The sequence below is a fragment of the Mustela nigripes genome, chromosome 2 (genome assembly GCF_022355385.1).
Source record: "Mustela nigripes isolate SB6536 chromosome 2, MUSNIG.SB6536, whole genome shotgun sequence".
Taxonomy (NCBI): domain Eukaryota; kingdom Metazoa; phylum Chordata; class Mammalia; order Carnivora; family Mustelidae; genus Mustela; species Mustela nigripes.
In genome coordinates, this window is record NC_081558.1 from 10,201,636 (window position 1) to 10,219,028 (window position 17,393).

Here is a 17,393-nt window from a genome sequence, read left to right on the forward strand (position 1 = left end):
TTATCTGGCATTATACTCAATGAAAAATATATAGAGAGACAAGAAGACAAGAATTTCCTTACTTTGACAAGTGTTTTCATTGGGATTCTGGAATTGTGGAGCCCCAGAGAGAAGTTTGTATCCAGGATTACAGTGACAGTAGAAACCTCCATCAGTATTCTGACATGCAGCATTTTCTCCACAATATATACTAATGGGTGGTTTACATTCATCAATATCTGGAACACAAAAGAGGAATTTGGCCATTAATTTGACAAAGATTTATAGAACATCTAATATGTGCCAGAGGCCATACCCTTTCCACCCAATCTGTCCTGGTTTTCCAGGACAACTCATTTAAGTTAGTGGGTTGTCTTTGTTCTTCCCTTTCCTCTTTGACTTTGGTTGGATTCTCTGAGAAGTAGACACTGAGACAAGAATTCATGTTCAAGTACTTTATGTGGGAGGTGATCCCAGAAAACCCTGGAAGGGAAGTGGTGAAATAAGACAGGGAAAGCCAGGCAGAAAGTAAACAGGGAAGTTTCTGCTGTGGACAACTGGGACTCGATATCCCTGGGACCCTCTGGGAGGCAGTGTAGAGCACACGCTGCAGAGTGACTTCCCAAGGAGTGAGGGGGCTGGGGTATTTATCTGCCAAATCTTTTTTTTTTTTTTTCTCTTAAGTTCTTATTTAAATCATAATTGGTTAACACATAGTGTAATATTGGGAGTAGTATTTAGTGATTCACCAGTTACACACCCAGGGCTCATTACAAGAAATGTCCTCCTTAATCCCCATCACCCATCTAGCCCATCCCCCACCCACCACCCACCACCCCTCCAGCAACCCTCAGCTTGTTCTCTGTAGTTAAGAGTCTCTATGGTTCCCTTTCTCTGTTTTCCCAGTTTCCTCTGCGCTCCTCTGTTTTGTTTCTTAAATTCCACAGATGAGTGAAATCATATGGTATTTGTCTTTTCCTGACTGGCTTATTTTGCTTAGCATAATACACTTTAGCTCCATCCATGTCATTGCAAATGGCAAGATTTCATTCTTTTTCATGGTTGAGTAATATTCCATCGCATGCATACACACCTACACACCCACACACCACATCTTCTTCTTTATCCATTCACAGTTGATGGACATTGGGGTCTTTCCATAATTTGGCTTTTGTTGGCAATGTTTTTATCTGCCAAATATTATTTATCAACAGAGAAGTGCTTGCAGGGATAATTAACTCTCTGGTACTTCCAACTGTTTTGAGCATGAGCTGAGTAGTCTTCAGTAGACAGAGAGAGCCTTAGATTTGGTGTGCAAAAGAATGGCAAGTGCTGAGAGCAAATAAGTGGGAAATTGACTATGTCTGCTGTTATGAACCGTATGTATATCTCTTCATTTCAACATGTTGAAACCCTAACTTCTCATGTGGCTGTATTTGGAAATGGGGCCTCTAAGGATGTAACTGAGGTTAAATGAGGTTGTAAGAATGGGGTCTTGATCTGTTAGGATTAATGTCTGTAGAAGAAGAGACAAGAGAACTTTTCCATCTGCCTGACCACTATGTGCACAGAGTGAGGAAAGACCATGTAAAGATGGAGTAAGAAGACAGGCATCTTCAAGCCAGGAAGAGAGGCCTCCTGAGAAAGTGGAACTGCTAGAACCTTGATCACAGGCTTCCCAGCATCCAGAACTGTGAGAAAATAAATTCCTGTTGTTTAAGCCACCCGGTCTGAGTTTTGTCATAGCAGCCCAAGAGTAATACATTTGCTAGATTAACTAATTGAGTTAGAATGTCTTGATTAAGTCAATGTGTCCCCAGTCCTAAGGGTCACAGTAGCCCCTTTGTAAATGTCAGGTGGGTAGCAAAGATGTGTGATTTCCCAAACTGGTATGGCAAACATGGAGCTGGGAATTTTCAGATTGTGATATAATAGAGCAGATGCTCTCGGTTGTCTGTTCAACCACCGTTCTGTTTTGAGGAGGCTGTCTTGTTCCCATCACCCAGGCACTCTCTCTCCAGCCTCCCTTCCAGCTTTCATGTCTCACCCCCAGCCAATGAAGAGTAGGGATGTTCTTTCTGGGGCGTCTGCAAGAAACCTGTCTGAGACAGAAGTCACTGCAAAGGGATGAGACTCAGATTGGCTTTGGGATTTTTGTTTGCGACCCTGTATGCTTGAAGACAGTTAGTTCTGTGATCACTGGGGTATTATTCACTGATGAATCACTTGGTTAAGAGGATGGAATGAAAAAGCTCCCTCCGAGGCAGGATAGAACCTACTCGTTAGAGCCAAAGAAATACAAGATGGTGCATTCGTGGAGAGAGACATTAGCTATGTGGGCCAGTTTGAAGAAAGCACATGAGAAAGTTCTCAAAAAAACCCAACAGATTAACAAGTGTGAAACAAGGAAGTACAGAAACCTCAATGTAGGGGGAAAGGAAGGGAAGAGGAAGCAGGGGTGAGCAGTGAACCTGGAGATAAAGTTAAGGAGTGTGGTGGGGGGTGGCAGGGGAGATAGGGAGGGGTTGAAATTACGGTATTTTAAAGATCTTATCTCTTCACTGGGGGAGCGGAAGTGAGGGAGAGAAGGATCTTTTTAAAAAAGTGCCAGTATAATTAACATACAGTATTATTTTAGTTCTAGGTAGGCAATATGGTGATTCAACAATTCTGTATGTCACTCAGTACTCATCATGGGGAGGGTACTCTCACTCCCTTCTCCTGAAATGATGGGGCAAACAATGCACCTTGAAAGGGGAAATAATTGATGAGTTAAAAAAAATAGTAGAGAAACACATGTTTGAATATGAAGTTAAGAGAACTCGGTAGTCATAAATGGGGTGGAATAGTGTATTAGGACTTCCAAGTAAATAAAGGGAAATGATGGTGTGCCTGGGTGGCTCAGTTAGTTAAGCATCTAACTCTTGGTTTCAGCTCAGGTCATGATCTCACGGTCATGAGATTGAGCCCCATGTTGAGCTCTGCTGGGCATGGAGCCTGCTTGGGATTCTCTCTCTCTCCCTATCCCTCTGCCCCTTCCCCCCTACTTGGGCTCTTTCTCTTAAAAAAAAACAAAGAAGAAATACTGATTTCATGAAAACATTTCTTTCTTGATGAGGGTGGAGTTGTTAAGTTTTTGTTTTTTTTAGCAGTGCACATTATTGGTATTTGCCTCCCCATGGTCCTTATGCTGTCTTCCTCTACTCCTGCCTCTGGATGGTTTGAAAACTGTCCCTTACCTTCGCATGTAGCCAAGGGAAATGTGAAGAATTCCTCCCCGTGCATAGAGGTGTATCCATGTTTGCAAGTACAATGAGTGCTGTTGACACAGTCAGCATGCTGGGGGCAGTTACAAGAAGCTGCAGGGAGAAAGAGGGGCAGGTCAAACATCTGCTGGGGTTAAGAGATGTCCTGTTATCATTTGACTTGGCCTCCAGACAGGATCTCATGAGGATAAGGAAGCCTACACCCTTTGTCTCTCTTGAAATCTCAGTACATTAAAAAATGAGAGACACCAAACCCAAGTTATAGAAAAAAGTGAGATTCTTTTGCATGATAAAGGACAGAGGTTGGCGTTAAATTAATTTTAACACAAAAATTTCAAGGTGATGAAATTGTGCTATTCTCAGGATCACTGCAGAATTTATAAAAGGGGGAATGAATTGGTTAAGGCCCTGGGTTCGATTCTGACTCTGCCACTTACCAGCTGTGTATCTTTGCACAAATGTCTTAACCCCTCTGTGCCTCAATACCCTCATCTGTAAACTGGGTTATTGTGAAGAGTAACTGAATTAATACATATGAAGTGTGTTGGGCAGTGCCTGGCACATAGAAAGTATCAGCTAGGATTATAAAGATTTAAATTTGTAGGGGTCCACAGGAGGTATATCCTGATATGGGTACACATGATCTTTGTAACCCTATGTATAACTTCATTTGGACAGGGAGACAGGAAAGATCTCAATTTGAGACCTCTTGGGAATGAACTGAGCTGAGGAAGTATCTCGAACTTTGGGTCCAGTGGAGAAATCTAAGAACTGTGCAGTGTTCATGGGGAGAGGGAACATGATGGGGGCCACAGCAGACGGTCTGGCTGCTCAGAAGGCATCCCCCGGAGGTTGGCTAGAAAGGCAGAATCTCAGGCCCCATGCTAGACCTGCTGAATTAGAATCTAGTGAGATCTCCAAGGGTTTAAAGTTAGCCTGATGTCATCTTGTTCATCTTTTTTGGGAGGGGGCTTGCTTATGATCAGAATGGAATGGTTACCATCATGCTGTGTGTCTTGCCACTGGAATGCTCACTTCGTGAGACTTTGTGCGTTTCAGCTGCTGTTTTATTCCTACATTGGGCACATGGTGGTTACTGAAAGCAAATGAATAGACAAAGGACTGTAAAATAAAAAGATATATTAAGGGGCGCCTGGCTGGCACAGTGGGAAGAGTATGTGACTCTTAATCTTGGGGTCGTGAGTTTGAGCCCCACGTTGGATGTAGAGATAAATAAATGAAACTTAAAAAAAAGACATATTAAAATGTGATGTAATGATGAATTAAAAAGAATCACAGGAGCAAACATCCCTGAGTTCTACTGCCAGAACAAGACCCTTTGCTCTAGCTCCGTGCAGGATATGAGTGGTTAGAGGTGTGCCCTTGGTCTATACATTTCCTGGTCTCTGGCTGTGGAGAAGTCAGGCATTGAGCACTTACCTATGGACTTTTGAGCCATAACTTCTGATAAACTCAGCAGAAAACAGAGTCCTGGAACAGGGAAGCAGAAGGGAGACACATGAACTGAATGAGGAAAGATTCCAGGACATTCTTCAAGGGCTGTGTGTCAGTTATCCATGGCTGTTGATCCCAGTCCTTCATGCACAGGAATTGAAGTTACCCTAGTCCCACCTGAAATGTAACGGCTTACAAAATGTAATGGCTTAAAACAGCAATGACCGGGGCACTTGGGTGGCTCAGTGGGTTAAAGCCTCTGCCTTTGGCTGGGGTCATGATCCCAGGGTCCTGGGATCGAGCCCCACATCGGGCTGTCTGTTCAGCGGGGAGTCTGCTTCCTCCTCTCTGCCTGCCTCTCTGTCTGCTTGTGATCTCCGTCTGTCAAATAAATAAATAAAATCTTAAAAAAAAAAAAAAAGCCAGCGATGACCATTTTCTTACCTCTCATGGTTTCTGTGTTTTGGGAATCTGGGAAAAGCTCAGGTGGGTGATTCTGGTAGGGGTTTCTTATACAGTCGCAGTCGGGCTGTGTCTGGGGCTGGAGCAGCTGGGAACTGGATGGGAGCTGCCATCACTTCACGTAGCCTCAGACTTGGGGAATTTTGGCTTTCCTCCCAACATGATGACCTCAGGCATGCAGACCCCATGGTAATTCAGAGCTCTAAGTAGGGGTGCCCCAGGCAAAAAGACTACATCTCCCATTAAGATCCAGCCCTGGGGCACCTGGGTGGCTCAGTGCGTTAAGCCTCTGCCTTCGGCTCAGGTCATGATCTCAGTGTCCTGGGATCGAGTCCCACATCTGGCTCTCTGCTTGGCAGGGAGCCTGCTTCCTCCTCCTTTCTCTCTCTGCCTGCCTCTCTGCCTACTTGTGATCTCTCTCTGTCAAATAAATAAATAAAACCTTAAAAAAAAAAAAAAGATCCAGCCCTGGAAGTCATGCAACTCTATTTCCACCACATTTTCTTGGTTATAAGATTCAAATGGAGGGGGATTGGTCCTCTTCTAGAGGGAGGACTGGTGAGATTCTAGAAACATTACTTGAAAGGGGAGTATTTTTTTTTTTTTTTTGTCTTCTTGGGAAATTCAGACTGCCTTTACCGTGGTTGATAAAGTGTTCTTTTCTCTTCCCCAAACCTTCCTACCTGCTGGTGGGGTCAGCAGCCATGTTCTTGTTTCTGCAAAGACCTGAAGCTACTGGATGGATGGGTAACTTCTCTTCCCCTTTCCTGAGAAATCCGATAACACTCTGATTGCTAGTTCTTGCCTCACCTTCTTTTCATTTCCTTATTACATACTGATGTCTAGAATTATTTGCCATTTGTAAGGACAATATTAACAGCTGGTATGGTGCAGGGATTGGCCAATCAGAGGACACTGGAGATGGTTCTCTGTTGCAGCAGATATTATTTTAGTTGCTGAATTGTGGGGAGGTGGGTGGAATCTCAGGGCAGGGTCTGGGCTGGCAGGAGTGTGGTGGGAGCTAGTTCTGGGCAATGATTATTTACAAATGGTGTGGGAATATTTCAATATGAACAACCAATTAGTGGCTCTTCTCAATTAGTGGTTTATACTGGTTGACATTTACTCTGGTGATCAGTCACCTTATTTGCAACTTTGGTTAACCCTTGAGAAAGTGGATTGTGCAGATAAATGGATAAAATGTGGTGTATATATACACAATGGAATATTATTAGGCCTTAAGAGAGAAGGAAATCCTGTCATTTGTGGCAATATCTATGAAACTAGAAGACATTACTCTGAGTGAGATAAGTCGAACACAGAAGGACAGATACTGCACAATTCCACTTACATGAAATATCTAAAGTAGTCAAACTCACGGAAGCAGAGAATAGAATGATGGTTGACAGGGGCTAGGGTATAACGTTTTGTTGCATAAGGTGAATAAGTTCTAGAGTTCTGCCATAAAACGTAGTACCTATAGTTAGTAATAATGCTGTGTTGTGCACTTCAAGATATGTTAAAAGAATAGATCTCATGTTATGTGTTCTCACTAAACACACACACATAGAGGGAAATTTTTGGAGGTGATGGATATGTTTGATGACTTCATTGTGGTGATGATGGTATTATGGGTGTATGGTGTATGCATACATATAAACTCATAAGATGTATACATTAAATATGTGCTTTTTAAATGTCTTGATTATACCTCAATAAGGCTAAAATTAAAAAAAAGAAAAGTGTTTCCTGGTAATAGAAGGGTCTCTGTTTATCAAGTGGGGTGATAGGTGTAGGTCAGGGTGGACTAGGTAGGTGGGACTGGGGTCATTTCAATTCCTGTGCATGAAGGATTGGAATCAGGTGATTGAGAACAGTCTGAGGCTGAGAGTCTAGAGAAGATGAGGCATGTGTGTCTTCCCTGGGGAAGCTCAGGAGATGTGGCAGCTGGTGTCTCTGAAGCAAGACTTGGAGGAGATGGGAATTTTTGGAGTAAAATGCAGCATGCCCTACGATGCAACCACCCCTCCACCCTGCCTACAAACACATCAATGAAACTTTCCTTGGAGAGAGATACTATGTCTTGGAGAGAGGATTTCCTTGGTGGGGGGTTGAGCAAAATACGAAGGCCAGCCTCAACAACATCTAAAGGGAAAAGTGCCCTTACTACATGCCAGGCATTATTCTAAGCACCAGGCACAAGAATTTAATTCAGCTTTGCAACGACTTTAGGAGGTGAGTGCTATTAGCATGATCCTGGTTGTGAACATTAGGAAACAGAGGCACAGAAGGGCTAAGGTGTTTGTTCCATTTCCCAGAGCTAGTTAGTGGCAGAGCTGAGATTAAACTCAGGTGTGGATCCCTACTGATAACCTACCATACCCCACGACCTCTCTTGTAGAAATTCCGTACAAGCTGCATGCCCAAGGGCTGGTGTTGAGATTGGCATGTTTCCAGGGCAGTGGTTTAGGGCAAGGGTGCCTTTTCTTCCAGTATATGTAGTTCCCTAGATGTTATAGCCCAGTAGGAGGTGTGATAGGTTACTTGGTTATTTGGGGGCCATCTAGACCAATGGCCAGATTTGGAAGACAAAGCCCTATGGGCTTAGCAGTGACCCTTAAGTGTGGGAGGGAGGGCAGTACTAACTTTTTTTGGTTCCCTGTAAGAGTTTCTGATTGCTGACAAATCACCCCGAATTTTGTGGCTTAAAAACAGCAGAAATGTATTTCCATGTAGTTCTGTAAGCCAGACATCCCAAGTTAGTCTCACTGGGCTGACATTAAGCTGTCAGCTGGATTGCCTCCTTTTGGAAGCTCTAGGGGAGAATCCATTTCCTTCCACGGCCAGCTGTCAGAGGTGACCCACATTCCATGCTCGCGGTCTCCTCTCCCATCCTCAGAGCCAGCAGCACAGCGCCTTCCTTTCTCGTGTCCCGCTTCCCTCTTATCAGGACCCTCATGATTATAATGGGCCTGCCTGTATAATCCAGGATAATCTCCCCAGCTCAAGATTATTAGCTTAATCCATATCTCTAAAGTCCCTTTGACCATGTGAAGTTCTCAGGACATGCCACCCCCAAATATGCCGCTTTGGCATCTTGGTTATTTGGAGTGGAAGCCACCTGAGAAACAGCACATGTAGGAAGGGCTTTCTGACTTCGTTTTTCCTACTTGAAATCAGGCCATAAAATCTCCCCTGACAAGGCTGCCCTCCCTGTGCCTGGAAGAAAAGAATGTCCTTATCACCAGAGACCGGGAATGAACACAGAAATGGATGTGTACAAACACACTCATTGAAACAGCCCTTGTCGGGGCACCTGGGTGGCTCAGTGCGTTAAAGCCTCTGCCTCCGGCTCAGGTCATGATCCCAGGGTCCTGGGATCGAGCCCCACATCAGGCTCTCTGCTCAGCCGGGAGCCTGCTTCCCTCTCCCTCTGCCTGCCTCTCTGTCTGCTTGTGATCTCCGTCTGTCAAATAAAAAAATAATAATAATTAAAAAAAAAAAACCAGAAACAGTCCTTGTCTTCCTCCAGTTTTCCCTCTGACAGAACTCCTAGTCACTTTCTCACAATTCACTATTCCTAACCCCTTTGCCTTGTCATTTCACAAATTCATATCTTTGTCAAAAAGGCACAGAAACTCTGTGCTCTGGTCATTTCCCTGGGTCTTCATTCTCTTGGGAAGGCTTTCGTGTACATGTTTCAATTCAATAAAACTTGTATAATTTGTCTTATGTCAGCTTAATTCTGACTTTCAGCCAGAGACCCTAAGAGGGCAGTGGGGAAATTTTCCCTCCCCTGTGCATTTATGGTAACACATTCACGGGTTCCAGGGGATGAAGATGTTGACGTCTTTGGGCGGCTGTTACTCATCCTTCCGTGCTTCTGTCCTTCATCAAAGAAGGTGCCAGTTCTTTTTTTTTTTTTTTTTTTTTTAAAGATTTTATTTATTTATTTGACAGAGAGAGATCACAAGTAGGCAGAGAGAGAGGAGAGGAAGCAGGCTCCCTGTTGAGCAGAGAGCCCGATGCGGGACTCGATCCCAGGACCCTGGGATCATGACCTGAGCCGAAGGCAGCGGCTTAACCCACTGAGCCACCCAGGCGCCCCAAGAAGGTGCCAGTTCTAATCAGTTACTTATGTAATGGTGTTCACGAAGCATTTTGAATATTTTTGTTTGCCCAATGAATATATTTTCAGCTGAGCTGTGAACTGCTTAGTGGCAGGACCCTGGCATATTTTCGAATGAATTTAAATTTCCCTGCTCCAGGGGCACCTGGGTGGCTCAGTGGGTTAAACCTTTGCCTTCGGCTCAGGTCATGATCCCAGGGTCCTGGAATTGAGTCCCGCATCGGGCTCTCTGCTCAGTGGAGAGCCTGTTTCCCTCCCTCTCTCTCCCTGCTCTTTTGCCTACTTGTGATCCCTCTCTCTGTCAAATAAATAAATAAATAAATAAATTTTAAATTTCCCTACTCCCTACTTTTGTATAATAATTAATTCTAATGGATAAAGAAGATATGGTCCATATATACAATGGAATATTGTGCCTCATCAGAAAGGATGAATATTCAACTTTTGTATCAACATGGATGGGACTGGAGGAGATTATGCTGAGTGAAATAAGTCAAGCAGAGAGAGTCAATTATCATATGGTTTCACTTACTTGTGGAACATAAGGAATAACACGGAGGACATTAGGAGAAGGAAAGGAAAGTGAATTGGGGGAAATCTGAGGGGGAGATAAACCATGAGAGACTGTGGGCACTGAGAAACAAACTGAGGGTTTTGGAGGGTAGGAAGGTGGGGGTTGGGTGAGCCTGGTGGTGGGTATTAAGGAAGGCACGTATTGCATGGAGCCCTGGGTGTGGTGCATAAACAATAACTCCTGGAACATTGAGAAAATAAGATAAGATAAGATAAGATCAAATAAAATAAAATAAATAAAATAATTTGTAGAAGCTGCACTAACACTACATCTTCCCAAGTGATGACTATAGCTCACAAAGCCAGTTAGTAACACATATAGGTTGAAAAGCGTTTCCTAGTTCCTAAAGCTCAGGTAGTCTAGGCACCACCAGGTTTCCTCAAGGCTAGTCTTCAGAGTCTCCTTTCAGTCTAGCCAGCAACCCTGTGCTCAGTAATATGTGCATGCATCTTAAATTAGGGTTTTCCCAGAGTCATGAGCATGCCTGAATCCCACACTGCTAAGAAACTTTAGAAATCACACTGACTCTTTTTGTTCATGAGGTAACACGTGTGTAGAGGTCAAGTGGCTTGGATGCTATTTTTGCAAATTGTTTAAATTGTTTCCTTATATGAAATATAGTGACAGCATTGTCTACCACCTGGGGTTGGGTGTGATGACATAAACAAGGGCATGCGTGAAGCACAATGTCTGGCAGAAATTAATTCATAAATGCTAGCTGTCTCCATTACCATTTTATTTGCACTAGAATCCTATTCTTATTCTCGACCAGATGCTCATTCTGTTACACTGTCTGTTGCATCCAGTGATATGGGCAGAGAGTTCACAGGTAACTGAATTCACAAATAATTGAGCCCAGAATTGTCCTGGACTCTACCTCCAGTTGCCAAAAAGCAGGAGATATCTTGCTTGAGTGTCTCTTTTTTAACCTTTTGTTTAAGTTTTATTGAGGTATGTATATTGAGATATATAAAAAAATTGTACACTATCTCACTTCATTTTGATTATATATATATATATATATATATATATATATATATATATCAGACTTATATATAAGATATGGAAGAGCCTGCAAAGGTGAGAGCACAGGGCATTTGCCTTTAATAAGCTTATATTATTTTGATAGATTTTATGATCTATCACCTGCCTCTGCAACTTAACAGCTGTGAGACTTTAAACAAGTCCTACAACCTCTCTGTGATGCTATTTTGCATCTTTCATGTGAAGCTGTTGTGCAATAATGAAGGTAAAACAACTTTAGGCTGAAGTATGTCCTCAATAAACGTAAGGCTGATATTGTGGTTATTGATATTGTTATTTGATCTGGAGCCAGAAGGATGGACGGGACTTCAGAGTTGGAGAACCATCTGCACAGAGGTGGCGATTAAAGCCACAGGATCAAGAGTTTTCTCTAGGAGAGGGAGCAGAAAAAGAGACCTAAGCAGAATCCTGTGGAAGGAGCATAATGGCAAAGATCTGGAGCCAGGTGGTTTGGGTTTGTATTCTGACTCTGCCATTTACAAGCTGTGTGCCCTTGAGCAGGCACTACAATCTCTCTGTGCCCCAGTTTTCTCATCCCTAAGAGGGGGATAATATTAATACTCTTGGTACAGGACAGAGGAAAAAAGAAATGGCAAGAGAGGCAGAGAAATAGTGCAGTGCTAGTGCTAGGTCACAGAATTATCAAGGAGAAAAGGATGTTACTTAGAAAACAAAACCTGTGAAGATGAAGATGATCAACTCCTTGGATTGGACCATCAGGAAAATTTTAGGCATATTTGACAGCACAGTTTGAACAGGGTGGTGAGGAAGGAAACCTCAGCCCCAGGGGAAAGAGAGAATGTTTAAAGCTGAGCAGGAGAAAGAGAAGGAAAAGACAGCTAATCATTGAACTAACAGCTACTGATAGGAGGTAGGTTAGGGTACAGTCATTCCCAAGGTTACACATACCTGGAAGGAGTGATGGCCCTCGCATTCTTGCACACAGGTAAACCTTGCTGGCCAGCTCTTGAAGTTCCTTACTGCTTTACACTCACCACTTTTCCATCTCAAGGAAATCTTATGAGAATTGATGCACATAGGTTAGCTGACTAAGGACATTTCTATCAGAAAAGGGAACTTGTTCTTGTCTTTCACCATCAGACTGATGGTTCTGCTTTTTTGTTTTTTTATTTATTTTCTGTTTTCTGCACTTGTTTTCATATGCTTTCTTGATGGTAGGTTTTCATGGCTGCTGTTGATTGCCTTTGGGGTGACAGAATCAGTCCTAAAAGGAAGGCCTTTTAGTTACAGAGCATTGTCTGCAGAGTGGTTATGACTTTGGGGTCAAAATAAAGCTTAAATAACCTTGTGGTTTTGAGCTGGGTAAGTCAAAATTTAGGGTATCTCTGTTGGTATCTAAAGATACCGAGGAGTCATTTTTCACAAATGCTGCTATTTTTACCCCATTAGCAGATGACCCCCAACAGATCTGGCTAGAGTCTCAAAGTAGACCCAGTAGAGGGTAATGAATTATTTGGTTATTTGGGTCAGTCCAAACCAACTGCAGGATTTGGGAGAAAAATCTAAATCCTTCCCTCTTTCAACAAATATTTATTAAGGCAAATATTATTGACAGGATCTGTTTTCTATCTAGAACTACAGAGAAAGGGAACTTGGTGGAAAAGCAGGTTTTTGGGGGAGAGATGGCATTAAGTTTTGGGTAAGTTGATTTTGAGGTACTGTGATTTCAACATTCATTACATATATGTCTAGTTCACAAAAGAGAGGGCTTTCCTCCTGGTCACTAGTTGGAAATTGTAGCTATAGTACTAGATGATATCATGTAGGGAGAGATTGTAGAGTGAGAAGAGAGCCCTAGGTAAGTAATTTAGAAATCAGGGCATGGAGGAGCAGAAAGTAGAGGGAACAGGCCAAGAGTGGCTAGAGAGATGGGGGAAAATGAGCAGACTCTGGTGTCATGGAGGGAAAGGAAAGAGACCAGACTGAATTAAGACAGAAAAATATTGATGGGACAGAGCAGTAGGGAGGTTGTCTTCTTATCAAGAGAAGTTCCAGTGGTTTGGATGGTGGTGGTGATGATGATGATAAAGATAACAATGATGGAAGTGGTGGAGATGGTGATGGTGATGGTGGTGGTGGTGATGGTGTTGGCGGTGAAGCTGGTAGAGGTGATGGTGCAGGTGATGGTGGTGGTGGCGATAGTTGTGCTGGTGGCTTTGGTGGTGATGATGAAGGCGGTGATGGTAGTGGTGGCAATGAGGGTAGTAAAAATGGTGGAGGTGATGGCAGTGATGAGGTGGTAGAGGTGATGATGACCGTGACAATAGTGGTCAAGGTGGTAGAGAAGATGATGATGAAAGCAGTTCAGAATGGAGGTGACTGAGGGAGAACGGGAGGTGAAGAAGGGGAGATAGCAAGTAGAGTCAACTCCAGAGACACTTGGAGGCAAGTGTATGAGCAAGGAAAAAAAAAAACACCCAGATTTCCCCAGGTGGTTGGAGCATTTGGAGGAATTTGCCGGCTTTTGGGGTTGTAAAGCCCACAAGTCCTGCTTAATAAGTTTGTTGTGCTCTCAACATCTCACCGTCCCCCATGGCCAAGCAGCTGTGTGGTGGGGCTTCCTGTTCTTTCCCCCTAGCGGTCCTCTGGGATTGTGATGATAGTTGGAGGTGAGGGTTGATCAAGAAAGACAAGTGGTGCCACCTAATGGCCAGACCTATGCTATTACAGAGTGTTGATTCTAGAGCCAGACCACCAGGTTCAAGCTCTGCCACTTATTACTGTGTGACTTTGGGAAGGTCACTCAACTTCTCTGTCCCTCAGGCATCTCTGATCTGGGATAACTTTGATAGCCCCCTAACTGGTTGTCCTTCTACCCCATTCTTCACCCTGAAGCTGGGAGAGCTTTCTCAAATGTGAATCCAAGCCATCACATCTTTGCCTCACAGCCCCATGGAGAGTTTGCAGGCTAAATGTGCTTAGTAGCTCTCTCTGCTTCTTCCAGGCACATCTCAGCCAGGCTGTGAGGTTTAATAAAGCTTTACTGAGGTCAACGCAAATGTGATCCTGTTAAATCGAAGTCAGATTGTTCCTCCTCTGCTGAAAGCCTTCATAACTCCCACGTCACTTGTTATTTATTTATTTATTTATTTATCCTGACTCCCATTTCACTTAAAATAAAAGCCAAAGTTCTCACCATAGCCCATAAGTCTCCATGTGATCTGCCCGGGTCACCTCTTTGCCCTCATCTCCTCCCAGTCTCCCCAACCCTGCCCTCTGCTTTCTCTGATTTAGCCACACCCATCCTTTGCCTTTCCTCGAGCAAGCCAGACATACTCCTGCCTCGGCTTTTGTACTTGTTGTGCCCTAAATGCTTTCCTCCTGATTCCCGCATGTAACCACATGGCTCCCTGGCTGACTTCAAGTCATTGCTTAAGTGTCCCCTTGTTGCTGAGGTCTCCTCTGACCTCCCTGTCCAAAATTTCCCTCTCTCCCTCTCCCTCATCCTCTCTGCCTCCTTCAATCTCTCTCTCTCTCACACACCCTCCATTCACTTTGCTTACTTATTTCTGTTCATTGTACCCACCACCTTCTAATATACAAAACAATTTGCTTATTTATTTCATTTATTTTGTTTGCTGTTTCTCTGCCCTGGTGGAATGGCTGCTCCACAGGGTAAGGAATTTTGCATGGTTTATTCATTGTTGTAGTCCCTGTGTCTCATACAGTATCTGGTACATAGTACATGCTCAATAAATACTGATTTAATGAATGGGTGGACATAAAGACCTGGCTGGAGGAGAGTTATCAGCCACTCTCAGGACTGGCTGCCCTCAGTGACTTCAAGTTCCTGACTCTCCTGAACTAGCACTTTAGAGGGGGTGGCAGGCCAGCAACTTGACTCTCAACAGTGGGAATCTCCAGGCATCTACATACCTCAGAATCCAGGCTCAAGGTAACTCTTCACCCTAACCCCAGAGAGCACTGATCTATTCCAGGCACAAGGGATAAAACAGTGGGCAAACAGACAAAAATCCCTATTCTCATAAGTCTTTTTTTTTGCACACAATGTTCCCTCTACCTGGAGCTCCCTTTCTTTCTCTAATGCAAGTCCCCCTCCCTGTTACTCAAGACCCAGAAGCATTTCCTCCCAGAAAACCTTCACAATCGTGCTAAAGTTAGCTTATACTAATTGATAGAAAATTCTTCATACTGTGACTGTCTTAGGCCAGGTGCCTTTAAGGAGATCCTGAGGTAGGAACTGGGGTGCACATAATTTGTTGGGGGGAAAGTAGAGGCTGGGATGCACCTGAGATTCTGGAGGAGTATGCTCTCGGAAGAAGGGTACTAAGGAAACAGGGTAGGCAGGGGAAGGAGCTAGATAAAGAGGCGGTCTCAGCAAGAGTATAATCTCAGCTTAATTCCTTAGGAAAGCTCTGGACTGTGCATTGTGGAGTTGGTCCATCTGCAGGGAAGGCTTTTTTTTCTTTAAATTTTTTATTTTTTTAATTACTTTTCAGTGTCCTAGAATTCATTGTTTATGCACCACACCCAGTGCTCCACGCAATACATGACCTCCATAATACCCACCACCAGGCTGGCCCAACTTCCCACCCCCCGCCCCTTCAAAATGCTCAGATTGTTTTTCAGAGTCCATAGTCTCTCATGGTTCATCTCCCCTTCCAATTTCCCTCAACTCCCTTCTCCTCTCCATCTCCCCATGTCCTCCATATTATTTCTTATGCTCCACAAATAAGTGAAACCATGTGATAATTGACTCTCTCTGCTTGACATATTTCACTCAGCATAATCTCTTCCAGTCCGGTCCATGTTGATACAGAAGTTGGGTATTCATCCTTTCTGATGGAGGCATAATACTCCATAGTGTATATGGACCACATCTTCCTTACCCATTTGTCCGTTGAAGGGCATCTTGTTTTTTTCCACAGTTTGGTGACCGTGGCCATTGCTGCTATGAACATTGGGTTACAGGTGGCCCTTCTTTTCACTCCATTTGTATCTTTGGGGTAAATACCCAGTAGTGAAATTGCAGGGTCATAGGGAAGCTCTATTTTTAATTTCTTAAGGAATCTTCACACTGCTCTCCAAAATGATTGCACCAACTTGCATTCCCACCAACAGTGTAAGAGGATTCCCCTTTTTACACATCCCCTCCAACACATGTTGTTTCCTGTCTTGTTCATTTTGGCCATTCTAAGTGGTGTAAGATGTGGTTTTAATTTGAATGTCCCTGATGGCTTGTGATGATGAACATTTTTTCATGTGTCTGATAGCCATTTGTATGTCTTCATTGGAGAAGTGTCTGTTCATGTCTTCTTCCCATTTTTTTTTGACATGATTATCTGTTTTTTGTGTGTTGAGTTTGAGTTCTTTATAGATCCTGGATATGCCTTTTGTCTATACTGTCATTTGCAAATATCTTCTCCCATTCCATGGGTTGCCTCTTTGTTTTGTTGACTGTTTCTTTTGCTGTGCAGAAGCTTTTGATCTCGATGAAGTCCCAAAAATTCATTTTCACTTTTGCTTCCTTTGCCTTTGGAGACTCATCCTGAAAGAAGTTACGGTGGCTGATATAGCCACATAGGCCTATGTTCTCCTCTAGGATTCTGATGGATTCCTGTCTTATGTTGAGGTCTTTTACCCATTTTGAGTTTATCTTCGTGTATGGTAAGAGAATGGTTGAGTTTCATTCTTCTACATATAGCTGTCCAATTTTCTGCAGAGAAGGCTTTTTAATCCTCCGAGTCAATCACTGGCTGTGGGCTGCCCCTTGGGGTGGGGTGGGGACAGAGCCTGACAGGCAGTGTGATGGATGGGAACCGGGCAGAGCACCACACAAGCTGTGCCCACTACTACCTTTCTCAGGGTTATGTATACCTACTGCCTCAAACATCACTATGAACGTGACTTTCTCTTTATTTTAAAGAGCTCAAAATTACAGTGAGTTCCCATACGCCACACTGCATCATTGCATGATAAACCTGGGAGTGAGCAGCTTCTACATTATTCTTTAAAAAGTTTTTTTTTTTCTTTTGAGTGTAGTTCACACTCAGTGTTACATTAGTTTCAGGGCTGTACAACATAGGGATTGAACAAGTGTATACATTATCCTTAAGTTTCTGATTCTTAGTTCTCCGAAGTCTCAAAGATTAGGATGGCAGTTAGTCGGGCTTAATTCATGCAAACATTGGTGTAGATCCCTATGGAGGATGCCATTTGTGCCTCACCCAGATCTTGTTTCCTGGCCTTTTCCATAAAATCATTTCCATGAAAGTGTTATTGATTGAAAAGTTTTATTTATTTATTTGAGCAAGAGAGGGCGAGTGAGTGTGTGGTGGGGAGGGAAAGGGAGATAAGCAGACTCGAGGCTGACATGGGGCTCCATCCCAGGACCCCTAGATCATGATCTGAGCCAAAGGCAAGAGGTGGCCACTCATTAGGCTGAGCCACCCAGGCACCCAGTAAGTGTGTGTGTGTGTGTGTGTGTTTTAAACAAATATTA

At 43.5% G+C, this 17,393-nt stretch overlaps 1 protein-coding gene across 1 annotated transcript in view; it reads right to left on the minus strand.

The window, feature by feature from the left end:
* Window positions 1-11,950, minus strand: part of ADGRE3 (adhesion G protein-coupled receptor E3) — a 50,289-nt gene extending 38,339 nt beyond the window's left edge. The window contains exons 1-4 of the mRNA XM_059389226.1: window positions 11,819-11,950; window positions 4,686-4,736; window positions 3,219-3,338; window positions 63-218 (exon numbers count right to left, since the gene is read on the minus strand). Coding sequence (XP_059245209.1) covers window positions 63-218; window positions 3,219-3,338; window positions 4,686-4,736; window positions 11,819-11,843 — 352 coding nt within the window. The 5' untranslated portion in view covers window positions 11,844-11,950. The remainder of the gene's footprint in view (window positions 1-62; window positions 219-3,218; window positions 3,339-4,685; window positions 4,737-11,818) is intronic.
* Between the last annotated feature and the right edge of the window lie 5,443 nt (window positions 11,951-17,393).